This window comes from Helicoverpa zea, chromosome 19, assembly GCF_022581195.2.
Source record: "Helicoverpa zea isolate HzStark_Cry1AcR chromosome 19, ilHelZeax1.1, whole genome shotgun sequence".
NCBI classification, from domain to species: Eukaryota; Metazoa; Arthropoda; class Insecta; order Lepidoptera; family Noctuidae; genus Helicoverpa; species Helicoverpa zea.
Window position 1 is genome coordinate 8,640,723 of NC_061470.1, and position 19,256 is coordinate 8,659,978.

Below are 19,256 nucleotides of genomic sequence, written 5' to 3' on the forward strand. Positions count from 1 at the left end.
GGACGAAGTCGCGGGCGACCGCTAGTGTTTTATACGAAAGTATTTTGTATACAACCTATAGGATTATTACTCCTTGTTATGCTCGTTGGTACTGTGCTTTTTTCTTTTGGTTCCCACCAAATGTCTGTGATATCGTAGTCCATATAAACCGGTTTAGCTCTCAGACCACCATCGATCTGGGAAAGCAGCTTTCTTTCGCGATCTATCTTGCCTTCGATGTCAGCCAACATCTCATTGACGTGGGACAATGACTTTTGAAGCTGTTCTTTCAATGTTGAATTCTCTGTGGCTGAAAGTACAATCAGTATTCAGCTATTTTGAACGTCTGTCAAGTAACAAAACATTAGCATAGACGCATCGGTTATCTAACACTACATTATTTCTGAATCATCTTTCAATGATATCTTTACTTTAGGTTTGTCTAATTAAGATTCTAAATGATTTAGTGAGTCAGTAGCCGTACTTTTTCCAAAATTTAGAAACCTACCTTCCTAAATGCGATTACATTTGTCTGAATTTAGTAACTGCATCATTTAGTTAGACGACTGAATGTAGTAGAGTGTAATAAGCCCTATAGGTGAGTTATGTAGGGTGAGTGCTAGCTAGCTTGTGTGTTGCTGGGGAGTTTGTTGCGCCACTTCTTCTTCCCAGCAAAAACACATAGGAAGTAGTGAAGGGTGGGTGGGCGTTGTGGGGCTGTCTTTTGTAATTTTTGACGTTCAACAAGTGCTGTTTTGCAGCCAAGTTTGAATAATGCTTTTTGGTTTTGATTTTTGAATGGACAAGTTACAAACTAGTGTTGCCCAAATGCAAGAACAAGACGAGACTTAGCCAGTCTTGGTCTTGGTCTTGCGCCAATACACCTGGTCTTGGTCTTGGTCTTGGTCTTGCGCTCCCAGTCTTGGTCTTGGTCTTGGTCTTGCAGCAAGAGTCTTGCAAGTCTTGCAATTACCTATTAGTCTATTACTATTTATTAAAGTTTACTTTAAATCTTAGAAAAACGTATTAGAATTGGAACATTGTGAGCTTGAATTAACATAGCCATAGTAAAGATCAAGCAGATTAATAAATAACTGAAGATTTGATAAGAAATTCGAAAAATCATCTGACCTATATGTCGTTTTCCATGGAAGTAACTGTTTCTTAATAAACATTTATGATTTATAAGCTTACATTTGCTAAAACATGTAAAAAATGTAAGAAATATAATGACTAAATGTACAATAATAGTACCTAAGTAATTAGTTTAAAACCATATAAGTAATCAATATTATAATATATACTTACTAGAATGAATTAATATGACATCTACTACCTATCCTTACCATTTTATCCTAATCATAATACTACTTGCGTGATCAGTATAATGTATTCATTTTCATTCTAAGCACTCTGAAACTTATTTATTCTTTGGAACACCTGTAGGTACTCTACTAGGAAATTATTTTGCATGAGTATACCTACGCCCTATGGCGGCAATCAAATAGTGTCAAATGTTAAGATTTCGGCGTGGCGGCAACGATTGTTGTAGATTTCAAAAGAAGCCGCCGGCGCGTGTATCATAACCATGTACTTCCGAAAAGCGGCAAATTTCTTTGAGAAGTAAGTACAAAACCTTTGATGCCGCATTATCAAAGTGCCGATGGTTAAAACATAACTATGCATGCACTCGGTTTGATTTTAATAGATATTTTTTTATTCGCTATGTTTATGGTATTAGTCTTATGCGCATAGGTCCAGTTTTTCATATTCTTTGATACAGTTTTTTTGCGTCTCATAGAATTCCTAAGCGTACCTACCTATACACCGAACTGTTACACCTAACTACTCAGTGAAATAGCGCTAAGTCCTAGCTGCAAGACGCAAGAGTCTTGCAGGCTATGTCTTGTTCTTGCCCAAGTCTTGCACGGTCAGTCTTGGTCTTGGTCTTGCTAAAAATACGCGGTCTTGTTCTTGGTCTTGGTCTTGCAAAAACGCAAGAACAAGACCAAGACTGCAAGACCAAGACTGAATTTGGGCAACACTATTACAAACTAAAGACGATCTTCTTCATTTATTTGCATTTATTATATGTTCGTATTTATGCACCTCTGAGTTTGACATTCTTACCTCCCAATTATAAAAATTATAGGCGAGGGCCTTTACCCAACAATAAAACAATATTTGTTCATATTATGTGCATACTGCATACAGGTACGAATACGTATCTAGTAGCATTTCACACAAACCAACTTACTTTGACTTATCGATATTCTTAAGGGAACAAAATACAATAACAAAAGTAACATTATTTTTAACTTACATTGCCACTACGGAAATGAATGAAACATTAAAATCGACTTTGTTATCGATGACATAAATTTAAATCGATAAACGTTTAATGCTTATTTTGTTGAACAATATTGTAGGCGTTGCACCTTTGTGTTTACCTTGCCCCTTTGTTGATACCTTTGTTATAGTCCTTCATGAGGTTCTGTGAGACTCGGACAGAGAGGAGTCAAGAAAAGAGCAGAGTAAAGTCCATTCACGAAAGAAGTCCTGCAGATGCATCGCTAGTATCTGTGCGATAGCTCAGTAAATGCGTACAAAAATATAAAGTACCACAATTTTCCGCGGGTCTTCTTTTGTGAAATGGACTTTATTTAAAATGATGTAGGTAACATCATTTTTTATCAAACGTTAACGTAAGACGTACTACGCAATATTCAATGAGGTATTTTTAATAAGCAGGTACTAGGTATGTGTCTCGCAATATTAGATGTCTTTGTAACAGAACCAGAAAAGACTGATGGTGTGATTGCAGTGGGATGTGAGTGGGATATAAGATAATTGTAGTCTAAAAGAAAAAAAATTAAATGAAAATAGGTAACTTTATTTCGGACGAAAAGATACAGTTCACTTATCTTATGGGATAATTAATTTCATAACCCATCCTATACGGTTTCATGTTGTCCACCTTATCCTGCCTCAACAAGCAAGCCATCCCTTAAGAATACAATTTAAAGTTGCTTTAAAATGTAATTAAAACCTACCTACGATGTGACATGTATCGACCAAGTTAACTACCTATTTTTTAGGAACTGAATCATTGATAGTCATAAAGGAATTGGCATTAAGAAGGTATGTGTCACAAATGTTCTTATTGTCGAAGTGTTGCAGTATGTCGGGGTGCAGGTATCTGTTGATGACGGCGGCGCACTGCAAGTCTGCGGTGGCGTGTGCTAGTGGTGAGGTTAGCTGGTGCACTCGCAGCGGGCGCTCCGAGTGCTGCTGCAGCGCGCGCGCGGGCGGCTGTGGGCGCGCGGCGGCGGCGCGCAGCAGCACCAGGCGCGAGCGCAGCGCCCGCACGCGCGGCACGTGGGCGCGCGCGCGCTGGATGCGCGACAGCGCCGTCTCCAGCAGCGCGCGCGCGTACTGCGCCGAGTGCGGCACGCGCCCCAGCAGAGTGCGCACGCACAACTCCACCTTCTGCGCCCACGTGCGAGCTGCCTGCAGCCCGCCCAGCCCGCGAGCGTCGCCGCCTGCCATCAGAGTGAACATGTGCCGCGCCACTGCGTTCTGCAGCTCCTCTTCGCTCGCAAACTCCGACAACTGCTCGTCCAACTCCACCTTGAGCTCGTCTGGTGCGAATCCGATGCAATATAGTGTGCCCGTCAAACCTGTAATACATATTTATTAATACTCCATTTGATTAGTCAAATTATGCTGTGAGAAAATTGGTTTGATCTCTTACCTCGGTCTTCCAAAAGAGCCACCATCTCCAATGCTATCGCGATTCCTGTTTCATAGCCTAAGAGGTAGAAGTTATTTTTCAATCCTGTCTTCTTCAAGAACACCTAAAACGAAATCTTTGTTTTAAAAAGTGTCTGTACATTACGACAACTTAACTTTTCTGATCTGCTAGGAGGGTTACTTACGTCAACGAATCGTTTAGCAGTTTCGTGTACAGTTTCGTTCGGCCGGTCGAGCCCCGGCTGCAGTACAATGGCGGGCAGCTTGAGGCGCTCGCACAGCAGCCGGAACCGCTCGTGATGTCCCTCCATGCCCGGCACTATGCACAGGTAGGTTTGATTCGCATCAAATTCGTCGTCCCTCTGTGGAATACCATCAACAATTTACCATTTATATACTGAAGGCTAAATATAGTTTTGAAAAGTCATTGTAAAATAAACTTCCTTACACTTATAGGAAGTTACGTATTCTATATAAGACAATATGAATTATTACCATTGACGAATTGTTGCCAAGAGTGGGCAGGAAAACGAAATCAGTAGTTGCGAGAAGTTCGTCCGAGTCCACGTACGTGAAGAATGCAGATAAGGGGCCCTTCTCATCTTTGAATTCAGGATTGATGATAGAATTTTCTAATTGTTGTATCCTTGAAAAAAAAAGTTTGTGTAAGTATTAAGAAAGAAAAAAACAATAAAGTAACTGGAACACTAAGTCCAGTTAACAAAGATAATCACCTGTCGACTGTTATTGAAGGAATGTAAGTTTCTTCAAACGCAAGGTTATAATTAAGTTTCAAAAACTGCGAAACTAATTTTACTTTTTCATTAAGGACACCCAACTCTCCTAAAGTTGTGTTCTTATCCTTGACTTCTTTTATTGCTGTGCCTGTTAAAATAAATATATTATATCGTTATGGTTTTGCTTATGGAGTGGCAATATAGTAAAACGATTTATAATACATTGGTTATTAGTATTACCAGCAAGTGCAGTTATCTCTTGCAGCAGTGAAGTTTGTTGAGCAGGAGTGTTGCATGCAAGGAATACACCGCTTGCACCGCATAGTGTCTTCTCAGTCAGCTCGACTACATGACGGTAGCATGTTCTCTCGTCATTCGATACCTACGATGGAAATGTAGGTCAAGACAAATAATCTTTTTACAAACACTTAGCTGATGTAAAGATCATAAATCAATCGATATCTCACGGAAGAAGGAAAGATATAAATGAGATGCTATAAGGATGGTAGGTCAGGTGACTCTAAGGCAACGTAGTACTGTACTCACAGGATTGATTTCTTCCATCGATAGCATTGTTGCAGGCAAGTTGTTATGTACTCGACTAAGGATCACGTCTTTTCCGATTGTGTTGGTGCCGGTGTTTAAAACTGCAAAGTATCTGTCAAAGTACAAATATTATTATGAATATAGTGATTCTGAGGAACAAGCTATGATTTGGGAAAGACTCAGATTAGAGATGAAAATGTTAGATATAGGTAGTTATTTGAAACAAGTGATAAAATAATAATATATTATACTCACTTGATATCTTTACACAACTTCCTCGATACTAAGTCCAAAGTGTTGAGTTTAGTTTCGTCAATGTGTTGCTGATTGTCTGCCAGCGTGATGTAAACTCCTTCCACTGGGCCGAGTCGCTGGGCGTTACTGACCACTGCGGAGATGTCCGACTCCTTTGATAACTCGTACGACATTACTTCCACTTTCACACCTAACTTTTGCCAAGATCTAGGAATACATGAAAGAGAATATTAGAATAACATAGAAAGAAAGAAATAAACACTTATTTGCTTAAAACATAGGTGGTACCCGGTTTTACAATGGTTAAAAGTTCTAGCTACATTCTGCCTAACTTGGCATGCAAATATTTATACTTACATAATAATTACATTTTTTTATTTTATTCTTTCATTTTCATAAACTATCTTTATTCATAACTAGCCGTTTTTCCACGGGTTTACCCGCGTCCCGTGGTAACTACTGCCCGTACCGGGATAAAATATAGCCTATGTTACTCGTGGATAAAGTAGCTTTCGAATGGTGAAAGAATTTAAAAAAACGGCCCAGTAGTTTTTGAGCCTATTCATTACAATCAAACAAACAAACAAAGTTTTCCTCTTTATAATATTAGTATAGAAAATCTGATTAAGATATTTTACCGTATTTTCAACTGTATGTAGCTAGCTGAAGGACTCTTAAGGTGTAAATACAGCTTTTTAGCTCCACGTTGTACGAGTCTGTCGCCTAGCAGCAAGCCGAATGTTTCATCGTTGCTTATTATTAAATGACAACCATCAGCAGAGCACTTCAATCTGAAAAAGAAGAGTTTTTATAAACATTTTCTCATTATTTATTTATTACTAGCTTTTGCCCGCAACTTCGTTCGCGTGGAATAGTGACTACCAGCAGATTTTTGATTTGACCAATAGATGGCGCTATATGTCCGGAATAATTTTATTTATTTTTATTTTTTTTGTAATAAAAACTATCCTATGTCCTTTCTCAAGTTTCAAACTATGTCTGTACCAAATTTCACACAAATCGGTTCAGTAGTTTAGGCGTGAAGAAAAGACAGACAGACAGACAGACAGACAGACAGACAGACAGACAGACAGACAGAGTTACTTTCGCATTTATAATATTAGTTTGGATAATGTCAAGAGAACAATTCCCTTATGTGTTATCCAAGGAGAAAATCAATATTTCACAAGTTCCCAGGTTTTGTTTGGAAACAGATTTCAGTCTTGATTACTAAGGTTTTTATAGTTTGGGGTATGTGGCGTTTGCACCAAGTACCTGGGTTGAGCCATCAATGTGTCATCGTGCATCCTGAGCAGTACTCTGCCGCGGTGTCGGCTACCATCCTGTAGACGGAATGCGCGTGCGGCCTCGTGCGGGGCGTAGGTCACGCGCGACAGAGGACGCACGTATCCCACACGGATACCCTCACTTATCATGCGCTGCAAAGCCTGAGGGTCGGACAATAATTTTTTAAATATAATTTGTCAAGTTTTTTCTTGCTAAAACCGCTGTGTGGTAATATACATACATTGCGTTCACTGCTATTTTCACTTTCAAATATGGTTGAGAAATCAACAGTAGTATAAGCTCTTTCCTTAGTGAGGTGGAACATTCCGAAGTCGAAGTCTTCCTCTTGATTATGTAGTTGTGAAATATCCAAAAATACTCCATCGAAACCACCACAGCAGAGTGTAGACTGTGAATAGAAGATTTTGATTCATTTAATGCTTAAATGATGGAACATAAATAAACAAATATAATCATTGAGTTATGGCACATACTTTCTTCAACTCTCCTTTTACTGAGCTTATAACAATTTCACATCCCTTCCCCGCTGTGGCATTTAGAATCATGTCTCGGAAACTATGGTCACGAGAATTACCAATGTTTTCAGCTGGAAAAAATAAATACACCCTTAATTTATAAGATGAACGCATGCAAAATCTCGGCAAGACTTTCGATACCATTCTCATTTCTACACGATTAGCCAAAAAAGACTGGGTAAGTGTCAGAGGAATTCAACTCAAACTGTTTGAGAGCCATTTGACAAACAGATTAAGAACTGTGAAATTAGGAAGTCACACCAGCGGCGAGCTATCAATTTTGTACGGTGTGCCACAGGGAACAATTGCGGGTCCTGCGTCGTTTCTCATCGTCTTAAATAACTTGTGCTGCCTCAGAATTCCAATTCAAGGGTTGAATCATTTAAAGTTGATAGATATGACTAATCATTAGATGTACCTTTCAATCCTGGGAAAAGTTTGAGTAAGAACCGTTTCTTCCTTATATCACTAACGGTAGTGTATACTTGGCAGCCGTGAGCCAGTACGATTGATAAAACAGCTTGACCTAAGGTCCCGGCTCCTCCGTGCACCAACACAGTTGTATGAGATTCCAGCTTCTTGTAGAGCTTAATGGCCTAGAACACAACGAGAACTGGTTGTAGTTTTACAGGCAATGTTCCCATGTTCACAATGCACGTGGAACGTTAAAAGCTAATTTGGTAATGTGGCAAGCAAAGAAAACACAATTTTTGGGGTTGACATGACACACATTTGAATAAAAGTCCCTAAATAAAATTAGAATAAAAAAAAACTCAGTTTACTTTTGTCATCAGGATCAGATATTACTTACTCTGTCCAAAAAGATGTCCTATTAGCTGTTGTAGAGCTATCATTTTACTGACTTGATAAGGGACTGAAAGGAGTTGGTGTGTTGTACTCACGAGACAGTAGAAGGCGTGCGCGTAGGCGAGCGGCACGGTGGCGGCGTCCTCGAGGCTCCAGTGTACCGGCACGGGCCACAGCAGCTGCGACTGCGCGCGCACCACGCTGCTGGCTGCTCCACCTCGCACCAAGCCCATCACGCGATCACCACTGTTATAAGATTTTTTTTGAAACCTAAATATTTCTGATTTCTAGAACGAAGATTATGTAATGCACCGGTACATACGTTCTCCTATGGTAAACATAACAGCCGGGTAGGTAATGATTTTCATAAAGCTGTCTATGGACGACGTAAAACCAAGTAAAAGAGCATAAATAACAATGCTCAAAGCTCATGATGATCCAGGATATTTACCGTCTTACCACAAAAACTTTTTAACGTCAGTTTAAGACTTGTTTAAAAAAATGTCAAATTATGACGTTGACATAAGGTTCATTTTGGAGACACATTTTTTTTAGACAAGTGTAAAACAGTTGTTAAAGTTTTTGTAGTAAGGCCACTAATATTTAAAGGCTCATTTTTAGTTATTTTTATGTTACTTACTTTTCCGTGGTCCCACTGAAATCCATTCCGTAGTCGTTTATAACGTTTTCTCTGAATGACAACGCTCCGCTAGCCTTCTTGGTGTCATTATAACTAATACCAGCGTAGTGAACCTGAAAGAATATCTTCTTGTAACAACCGTCCAATATGTTTAATAGCTGAAATCGATCAATCAATTTCTGAGTAAATTTAACTTGTTTAATTGAAGATATACCTTGACTTTAACTCCCGGTTCGTTATTCTCTGGTGCTTCGACCCATGTGAGTGAATCAAAATCACCGAACTGGTTGCATTGTAAAGTCACATTGCTTACAGGCGCAGAGTCTACCAAAGAGACATAGTTCTCCTCTCTCAGGTTCTAAAACACGCAAAAGTTTGTCAAGATTTGACCAATGTTCCCTCATATAAACGTCAAGTCTTCAAGGACCGGGAGATCTTGATAGGAAATAACTCAACTATAATGTGGAGATCAAAGGGGGAGGCCAATGTTCAGCAGTGGACGTCCTATGGCTGAGATGATGATGATGATGATGAATTTTTCAAGAAGTTCGTAAGTCCAACTCCAAGAAGGAGGTCATATATGACGTATGTGGGCCAATCATAACATACGATGATGAACATACGGCGCAGAGACGTGGTCGCTAACTATGGGCCTCATGCGGAAATTCAAAGTTACTCAGAGAGCAATGGGGAGGGCTCGTAAAAGGGAGGATCTGCAGAAGAACTAAAGTCACCGACACAGCCCGAACTTGCAAAGTAGGACTTAGAAAGGAAGTGACAATGAGCAGAGCACATGGCTGGCAAAACAGATGACCAATGCGGCGGAAAAGTTGTTGAGTAGCGATCACGATCCAGAAGGCGCAGCGTGGGTAGGTTTAAATATTATACTTACTTCTTTATTTATTTTTAAAGATTTAAGAACCATATTTTTATTTTTCAGAAGAGGCAGTTTTTCATATTTTATGTTATGTATTATGACGCCTCCGCACCTGTAAAAAAATGAGCATGTCAAGATGTCGTTAGGACAAACTGTAATAACTGATTTCAAGATTAATTGTGTCACCTGGTATTGTTGTACTGATCTGAGACATCAGCTTTTAACGAAACTTTGAAGTCCGAAACAGAAGACTGTTTCACACATTTAGCATGCTGGTCGACATCGATGGAGATGCTCCTGATGTGCGTGGGCAGCGTGACGGCGCGGTGCGGCTGGCGCAGCATGTTGAGCTGCAGCAAGCCGTCGAGGAACGTCACCCAGTTGTCGCGCCACGCCAGCGCCGCCGCGCTCAGCGCGCTGTCACACCCCTCCATGCTGCGGAACTCACCGCTGTGCGAGAACACAGTGCAAGTCATTTAACCTTTGTTTTAGTTTCGTTGTAAACAAGAGCTCATAATAAATTATTTATAAAAGCAATTAGTTATTACCTGTATGAGTAATCTCTTTCACTCATTAAACGATAAATATCATCTTGCGTGAGCTCTATATTTAATGTGGTATCGCTGTCATAATTTGGTTTTAATTTTTGAGCCTCGAATATCTTTATACCACCAGTTAATACTCGAGAATCTTCATTTAAAACCTGTGAAGCGATATTATTGAGTTAACATACAAAAGGTATGATTTCATCAACATAAGTTAGGAAAACGTAGTAGGGTGTACCTCAAATTTGCCAGTTCCTTTCTGCAGGGAAACGTTTAGACGAAGCTGTCGCTGGTCGTGTAAGATCGGTTGCGAGATCAGATGCAGGTCAGTGAACTCCACCGACAGCTGCTTCTTCGGCTTACCCGTAGTCATGCAGAACACATCCCACATCAACACCAGAGTAGCAGCATACGGGAATAATGTATGGCCTGTTTACAAGAAAATCTATTTTGGAGGCTGGTTGTCGCGGGTCTTAAAAGGGGGCATTTAAAATCCTTTCAGCTGTATGGGTACTTTTGTAATACCCTGTGTATACAACAATTATTATAACATTAACGACACAAACAATGAATTCATGGAGTAAATAATGATACCTCTCATTGAGTGTCCTTCCAAGTAAGCACCATCAGTGTCCTGCAGGGAGGTGACATAGTGGCAGATCGTAGTCCTGTGTCTATTGGCTGTGCAATACAGAGGTAGAGGCCTGTAAAACACAATATATAACATTTCTCTTTGCAATCAATATCAATATTTAATATCACAAAAAAAGAAGTCGTTCAACTTACCAATTCTCATCATGTGCCCATTTAACTAGGTGGGACAAGAATGGCGTCCCCGTTGAAACTGGCAGCTGCACTTTTGGATACAGAACATGAACCTTAGGATTGTAGCCTTCCATATACAGTCTGAAAAAAAAAAGTTTTTAACATTAATATTTATACAAATAGACGAAAGACGGCATTAAACAATAGAAAACATGTCTCTCCTGTATGTTGTAAAATATGAGTCATCTGAATTAATCCTCCATATTATTAGGTAAGCGTGACATTTTTAACTGCTGGTAACAAAATAGGTCGGTTTACTCACTTGCCAATAGCTTCGAGTACTAAGAAGGCGTTATCGTCGTGCTTCCTCCTGGTGAGCGCGATGTTCTTGCAGCTCGGAAGCGAGCGCTTGAGGATGGCCTGCAGCAGCCCGTGCGGCGCCACCTCCACCAGCACCGCGTTGTTGGGGATCAGTCGGGACGTCTCATCGAACAGCACTGGGCTCTGCGCAATTTTAACATGGTTTCAAGAAAATACTACATGCATAATAATATATTGAATGACTTTTAGTAATTTTGCATAGTATCGTTCAAGGATTGATTCTCTCTATCCACTCACAAGCAAGTTGTTGGTATGATATTCAGCGGAACAGAGCTTCGCTTGCGGTTCATCCCACTTCTCCTCCGGAACTGACGTCGACAGCCAGCGCTCGCTGCGAGGCTTCGGATCCTTGATCACCTCGGATAAATATTTAAGCAACTGCGGTCCTGTTAGATATAATAAAACTCGTATTAAATGTCACTGAACAAGTGCACAACTACAACTGGTAGACTTTTTCAAATGTTGTCTGTACTCACCGGCATCAGCAATATAACGTGAGTGATAGGCTATGTTGGAGCACGGAACTTCCTTGGCGAAAATTCCCTTTTCGGTCAACTCGGCCACAAACTCGCGCATCTTATCAGCGGGGCCCGAAATAGTGCTGGACTCAGGTCCATTGTGGCAAGCTACTTGAATTTCAGGAGGACACATTGGAGAGATCTACAAATGAAACAGTAATAGTAATATTAACCTCCTAATACTACTTATATAACTTAACATATATAATACTAATATTACATATATAATTACATATATAATACTAATATATATATAATATAATACTAATATATACTAATATATTAATTTTATAATTATTGTAAACTTAACTTAATAGAACCTATAATAGTAAGCCAATAGTTTAGAAATCTGATCCAACAGATAAACTGTGTATACAGTTTTGTTGGACATTTTATATTTTTTATAATATAAAATGTACCTTCTAAGCAATAAAGAAATAAATAAATAAATAAAATACTAGTTATAATTATTACACATTAGAAGTGAATGAAAATAAGATAACATCACCTGTTCGTATCCCAGACCGATGGCGGCCATGGAGCCGCGTATGAAGGGAGTCTCGAGCGACACTAGGCCGCGGCTGTAGGCGGACAGTATCATCTCCTCCGCCGTCAGACAGCCGTCGGCGTACGAGCATCCCAGCTCACCCACGCTGTGACCTGGTTACATAGTAATAAGTACATATATAGAATAGAATATACAATAGAAACAATATATTATGTACAATATAAACTTTCACAAAGTAGGCCGGAGTCTGAAAGTTGATGCTCGAAGTGCATCGGAGACCACGTTAATGTCGGTCGTGTCGGATTTTCATGCCATCAGATTATGAGAGTGAAGAAATAGGGAGTACACCTGTGTCTGTGTAAATACTTGCGCATAATATATCCTGCGTAACTGGCTGATCTCTTTATGTACATATATGACAGCCGCCATAGCAACAATCCAAAGTTAAAGGAAATTCTAGAAACTATGAGCAGCTTTTACCAATAATTCCATCGGGGACAAGTCCCAGCTCTCGAAGGATATCAGTGAGACCAATCTGAATGGCAGCTATTCCCACGAAAGAGTGTAAAATGTTGTCAAAAGTCTTTTCATCGGTTGATGTAATGATATCGACAATATCAAGTCCTTTTGGTTCTAATGCTTTTCGGCATCTGCAATAAATAGTTATTTGTAATAATTCTGGCCGAGTATTAGGTTTTTTGTTTTATGTTCTTATAATGTTTACCATACCGTTCTATAGCAGCAGCAAAGATAGGTATGCGCATGAGTTGTGTGCCCATTCCAGCCCACTGCGAGCCCATCCCGCTGTACACGAACCACAGCGGTCTGCGAGCGTCGTCGAAGTACTCAGCCTGTTCACGCAGACTCACAGTTTTCTGTTCCTCATCAGTCTCTAATGAAATTATAAAAACACATAACATTAATAAATAATAACCGTTTTTAACAGCTATTATAAATCTGCTTAGATACAGGTTTAGACAAAAGTCCTCGTATTATTAATATAAGCGTGTTAATTACAAATCTTGCGATAAAGAACTTACGTAGAATTGTGAATCCTCTGCCCAAGTGTCCCGCAGTTTTTGATTGATGCGCATTGTGGAGCAGCCTCAGCTGCTCGGGGTCTATGGGGTTTGCCTTCAGATTATCCAGAACAAACTTCACGGCAGCCTCATGTCTCCCTGATATTGTCACTAGGTATGGTATACTGGACTTGTATCGAGTGGGATCCTGAAAGATAATAACAGTGCATTCATTTTTGGAAATAAAAATGTGGTATTTTTGATGCTTCTGGTCTTTAATTCTACAACAGTTTTGGGTGCTGTTATTAAAACATGATGTTTTTAATACCTTAGGTTTGTAGTGGCCATTAAGCAGTACATGTGAGTTGACGCCGGTGACGGACAATCCGTTGACAGCGACGAGGCTGCGCCTGAACCACTCGTGCTCGGTGACCACGCGGATGCGTCCGTCGCGTAGTGTTGCCACGTCCTGCCGCGGACTGCCACAATGCAGGTTGGCAGCTAGTTTACCGTGGTGGTATCCCAGCAACACCTGACAATAAGGATAACATTTAATTTGTGATAAGTCAATCAACAGGTCTAGCGTGAACATATCAAAAATAAAACCCTTCTTTTATTTAAACAAATGTGTACGTAGTTTTATTCAACAGTATGGAATCTAAATTATATTTAATGTGAACAATAAACATGACGATATAATACGGAATATATATGCCTGTATGTATGAATGTACCTTTGTAATGGCGGTGATTCCAGAAGCAGCTTCATTGTAACCGACGTTGGACATAACGCTGCCCACTAGCAGGGGATCCTCTCTGTCCTTGCAGAACACCTCTTCGATCGCTTGCAGCTCCATTTTATCAACCTCCGGTAAAGCTGCCAAAATAAATAATTTTGTTTATGTTTGTAATTATAAAAACTGTTTATACAAGCTGTTGATTTGCATCCGTGCCATAGTCAAGGACGTAATTATGCTAATGATTCTCGACCCAAATCAACAAAAAAATCAGTACCTACGGAATATGTATTTTTTAGTTTTTTTTTGGAATTCCGTCAATGTCATCTAGCCGTATTTAAACTTGGCGCGTGTGTTACTGGCCTTAAAATCGTGCTCACACAAACGCAAACACAAAGCATACGCAACGATTATTCATAAATTTCATTCATAAAATTGGGTTACTTCTGAAATACTACGACATTACAATGACAAAAAAAGCAGTGCATATTAGCTATTTCCCGTCTTCTGTAATTCCAATCGATTATTTACGTATTTTATGTCCTCCTCCTGAAGTATGGCACAATTGCAAATCAACACCTTGTATAGTTGAAAATTATCTAACACACTTGTTAGTTTTTGCCAATAAGTTTAACAAAAATTCAATTAATTACTAACCGCAGCCGAAGGCTTCAACGTATTCGATGGCTTGCGCGGGTACTTTGGCTTCCTCATAGAATGTTTTGATAAAGTTCTTGGTTTTGTCAACGTCTCTGTAGAACCCGTATCGAGGACCTGTTTCTCCAGGCAACAGACCCGTGAACTCCAGCTTAACGTGCAATACATCGGCGTATATTCTGTAACAGGCGAATTAACAGCATTAACGCAGAAAAGGTGATGTTAGGTTTTTATCAAGTAAAAGTGAATGTGTAAGTAAACCAGTAAACCTTAAGGCATCTTTAGCTTTCTGCAGAAAAAGTACATTAATAGCTTCCGATTTTGCGCATCCATCAGCATTTTCATCAAAAGACTTCGTTTTTCCATCCTGGCAAAGGTTTATAATCCTGCAACAAGAATTTGAATATTTTATAAATTAAAAATGAACACGGCATATTGATATAGCAACCGGTATAGGTATTACCTTCCAAAGTGTACTGAGGACTGTGGATGCAGACATAAAAAGGCTCCGCCGACAACAGCAGCCTCGCACTCGCCGCGACTGATGGCGAGGTATGCTTGTTCCAGAGCCGCGGTGGAGCTGCAGCACGCCTCGTCGATAGACATGGACGGACCCTTCGCGTTCAGCCAGTACGAGACGCGGTTCGCAAACATCGTTTTGCTGCACCTAATTCAAAAAGGGTAGACGCAATATAACCAAAGCTATATTTTCATTTAAAAAATCCAAAAATATTTTAAGAACAGCACTTACCCTGCTATACCAAAACCAAACCTAGAAGCAGCTTCGTAGAAGCAAGCCTTTTCAGCTTCAGAAAAACATGAGCCGATGTAAACACCGACCTTCTTTCCAGAAAGGTCATCCGGATTTACTCCTGAAAAACCAATAACGACTTATTATTCTCTGGATTTAATTTAGAAAAGAGTAGCCTGATCACTGATCAGTATGATAAATGGCATCCAATAAACATGGTATAGTAAGTTCAACTCAGTCGTGCGCGCGGCCCTATGTGTGGGTAACCCTTGTACATATACAGTGACTTTGTGTGCGTGACAAGAGGTACAGTCGGGTACAAATACAGTTATTTAGGGGTTGTATACGGCTGTTTAAAGTACAGTTATTACGTAATTTATATAGTTTATTTATTTATAATGATTCTGTATCGCTACTTGAAAAATCAAATGATGAATTTTCGGATTCGCTACTTTCACCAATGTTAATTATAAATTCTGACTCCATGTCAAAATGTCTATAGTATTCTTCTTTTTTCTTTTGTACATGTCGACAAGTATTACCCAACATCCCTTCATCAATTTGACTTAAACGTTCATTTATGAGTTTCATTATTTCCGTCTTATTTTGGTCGACATTATGCGAAGCAATATAATTTTTTAAAATTCCCCACACATTTTGTTTCCATTATTATACTAAATTATAGGTCTTTTACATTCTTAGTCCACACATTTATTTATTGTCCGCGTACCCCGAGCTAGAAAATATGTAAGGAGTATTTAATTCATCTTAGATATTTCACTTCATTTATTTCATAGATACTGTCAATGTCAATTTGAAAAGCCGTATGAGAAAATAATGATAAACTGTAAAATGTAATAATAAAAAGCTTTGAATGTTGTTTCATTTTTTTGAAACGCTACCTGACTCCTTAAAACATTTTCTCCGTGAAGAACTAGACATTTTTGTAAACAACTGTACCCATAACAAAAAGCGATGAGAACACGTCATGCTCGGACGACGTCACTGTCACACGAATGAAAGTTGTATATTTACAAGCCGACGCACACATAGGGCCGCGCGCAAATCTGAGTTGAACTATCTATAGTGATTTATGATTGACTGATGATGAGTACTTGAAGTACTCTATTAGTTATAAGTACTAACCAGCATCGTATATCGCCTGGTAGGACTGTTCGAGGATCTTGCGGGCCATGGGGTCCATGCAGTTGGCGAGCCGGTAGTGCACCTTGAAGAATTGCGCGTCGAAGGTACTCAGCCCCGGCACCGAGCCCGACTGCTGCGCCACTTCTGGGTGATTAAATTTAAAGCGAAGCCCTTCTTCAGTTAAAGGGTTGACCTGCAAAATATAAAAATAACCTATGGTATCTGTAAAAATAAACATATCGCAAAGTTCATCAAGGAAGAGAACATGAATTTGACTTTGAAAAAACTAATGGAATTTGTTTGCAATCTTAAAAAGAGTAAAGCAATATTATTGGTCATCTGTTGGCTCTAGTTAGATTAAGCCCTTGAGGTAATCATTCAAGAAATCGTATTTTATTTTAAGCTGAAATATTGTTCTTTATTTTCAGTCACAGAGTATTATGTCATACCTTATTATAAAGAATTTCACTGAAGTCTTTCACACTTTCCGAGTCGGGGTAGAGCCCCGCCATGCCAGAAATAACTATCCGTTCACCATCCATAGTATCCACAGCATCCATTGCTGGAGCGAACACGTTCTTCTCTTCGATCACAGGCTCTTGCGGTGTGGGAGTCATGGTAGCTTCTAAAATCATTTCAAAATAAATAAACTAGAATGCTGCCCCTGTCATTGTTTTCTTAACTACAAACTTTGGGATCAGCTTGCAGTCTTATCGGATATAGCTGAGTACCAGTGTTTTACAAGGAGCGACTGCTTCTCTGACCTCTTCAAACCGGACCCCGGGCAAGCCAGTACCCCTTGGTAAGACTGGTGTTAAACTTACTGGCTTTTGACTACCCTTTACGACTGTCAGAGATGTTCAAATGACAGCCGGGACCCATCAGTTTATCATCAGTTTGCTGTCTCAGAAGTCGTCGTAACAAGATGGTCACCCATCCACAGACCGGACGAGCCAAGGGTTCCTTAACCTTTAGTTTTGAGTTCACAGCACAAATATTTTTTTATGTATTAGAATTTTTGCATAGAATGAATAGGTAATTGTACCTACCCATTCATTCTATGCAAACATTTGAATTCGAATTTGAATTTTACATATATATTTTTAAACACTAATTAACAATACTATAAAGACCATTCCCCGTTAGTTTGTATTATTTGTAAAGACAATAGAATATTATATAATCGCATTTAGTCTTACCATATGTGTTTACCGTGTATTCAACGGACCGATTTAGACGATACTTTGCATGCAATTTGTAAATAAAACTATGGAAAATCTTATATGTATGTAGATATATATAGGTAATAGGTATACTTTTTTATGTTAAATCATCAAATCCCATCCCGCAGCTAGCAGCGTGAGGGAGTGTCAGACTCTTACTGATTAAACCCATCATGTCTTTCCTAGGTCCTTTACGTACCAGGGCCGCGGTAACTTTTATAAACAATCCCCCAGCCCCTTCAGGCCTTGGCCCTGGTACGCCTGGCTAGGATTTGCTGACTCTCTTTAAGGAGCGCGTGGAACATCGCACGCTGTCGACACGGGCTTGTTGTCACCTAGGAGACAGAAGGACGATGAGCCACCAAACACTCACCGCCTACAGACCCAAGTTTATATGTATAGTTAATGCTTCTTAAACGGTTTTATTTAGCTCACCCAGTTTGTTTTATTCATTCTTGGGTCAAATTTAGTAATTCAAATTTCACCCTCTTCCTGTCAACCGATTAATCTGAAATTTTGTATACACCTTTAATTCCGATGACAATACAATATAGTAATATCAATAACATTGTAAATCCAATATGGCCGCCGGCACAAAATGGCGGATAACGTAGATTTTATCAATCCCATCAATATGGGTATCAAATGAAAGGGCTCAACAAGCAGAATACAATATACTATAAAAAATTGAAATCCAAGATGGCGGCCGCTACAAAATGGCGGATAACGTACGTTTTATCAATCCCATCAATATGGGTATCAAATGAAAGTTCTCAACCAGTAGAATACAATGTACTATATAAAATTAAAATCCAAGATGGCGGCCTCTACAAAATGGCGGATAACTTAGGTTTTATCAATCCCATCAACATGGGTATCAAATGAAAGGTCTCAACAAGTAGAATACAATTTACTATGCAAAATTGAAATCTAAGATGGCGGATAACGTAGGTTTTATCAATCTCATCAATATGGGTATCAAATAAAAGGGCTCAACAAGCAGAATACAATATACTATAAAAAATTGAAATCCAAGATGGCGGCCGCTACAAAATGGCGGATAACGTAGGTTTTATCAATCCCATCAATATGGGTATCAAATGAAAGTTCTCAACCAGTAGAATACAATGTACTATATAAAATTAAAATCCAAGATGGCGGCCTCTACAAAATGGTGGATAACTTAGGTTCATTTGATACCCATGTTGATGGGTCTCAACAAGTAGAATACAATTTACTATGCAAAATTGAAATCTAAGATGGCCGCCGCTACCAAATGGCTGATAACAATTTTTTATCAATCCCACCAATATGGGTATCAAATGAAAGGGCTTCACAAGTAGAAAACTGTCAGTAACTCCAGCGGGGCCCAACAGGGCCAAGGCCTGCCTGGGCTGCGAGATTGTTTGAAAGAGTTACCGCGGCCCTGGTACATAAAAGGCCTACGACGGAACAAAACGGTTCTTAGTCAAGAGTCTGGCAGTCCCTCACCGCTGCTGACCCACAGCATGAGAGGTCATGTGATGATTTTTGGGGTCGTTAAAAAAAAAAGTACCTGGAAGGGCTATGTATTGAGGAATTAGATTGTAA

At 39.5% G+C, this 19,256-nt stretch overlaps 1 protein-coding gene across 1 annotated transcript; it reads right to left on the reverse strand.

Annotated features, from left to right (window-relative positions):
* Positions 1 to 2,851: 2,851 nt before the first annotated feature.
* LOC124639769 (fatty acid synthase-like) lies at positions 2,852 to 18,008 on the reverse strand. The gene is made up of 37 exons (XM_047177235.1): positions 16,893 to 18,008; positions 16,444 to 16,636; positions 15,298 to 15,418; positions 15,010 to 15,213; positions 14,816 to 14,932; positions 14,547 to 14,725; positions 13,887 to 14,029; positions 13,482 to 13,685; positions 13,175 to 13,361; positions 12,864 to 13,026; positions 12,615 to 12,784; positions 12,135 to 12,286; positions 11,585 to 11,768; positions 11,346 to 11,494; positions 11,050 to 11,231; positions 10,749 to 10,868; positions 10,557 to 10,666; positions 10,201 to 10,391; positions 9,966 to 10,120; positions 9,604 to 9,867; positions 9,433 to 9,529; positions 8,755 to 8,898; positions 8,541 to 8,653; positions 7,996 to 8,146; positions 7,512 to 7,689; positions 7,052 to 7,164; positions 6,799 to 6,966; positions 6,546 to 6,718; positions 5,909 to 6,061; positions 5,271 to 5,477; positions 5,016 to 5,127; positions 4,710 to 4,851; positions 4,467 to 4,617; positions 4,228 to 4,378; positions 3,918 to 4,094; positions 3,734 to 3,836; positions 2,852 to 3,659 (listed from the first exon to the last, which is right to left on the reverse strand). The coding sequence occupies exons 1-37, from the start codon at positions 17,076 to 17,078 to the stop codon at positions 3,067 to 3,069; spliced, it is 6,300 nt and encodes a 2,099-aa protein (XP_047033191.1). The 5' UTR covers positions 17,079 to 18,008; the 3' UTR covers positions 2,852 to 3,066.
* Positions 18,009 to 19,256: the final 1,248 nt, after the last annotated feature.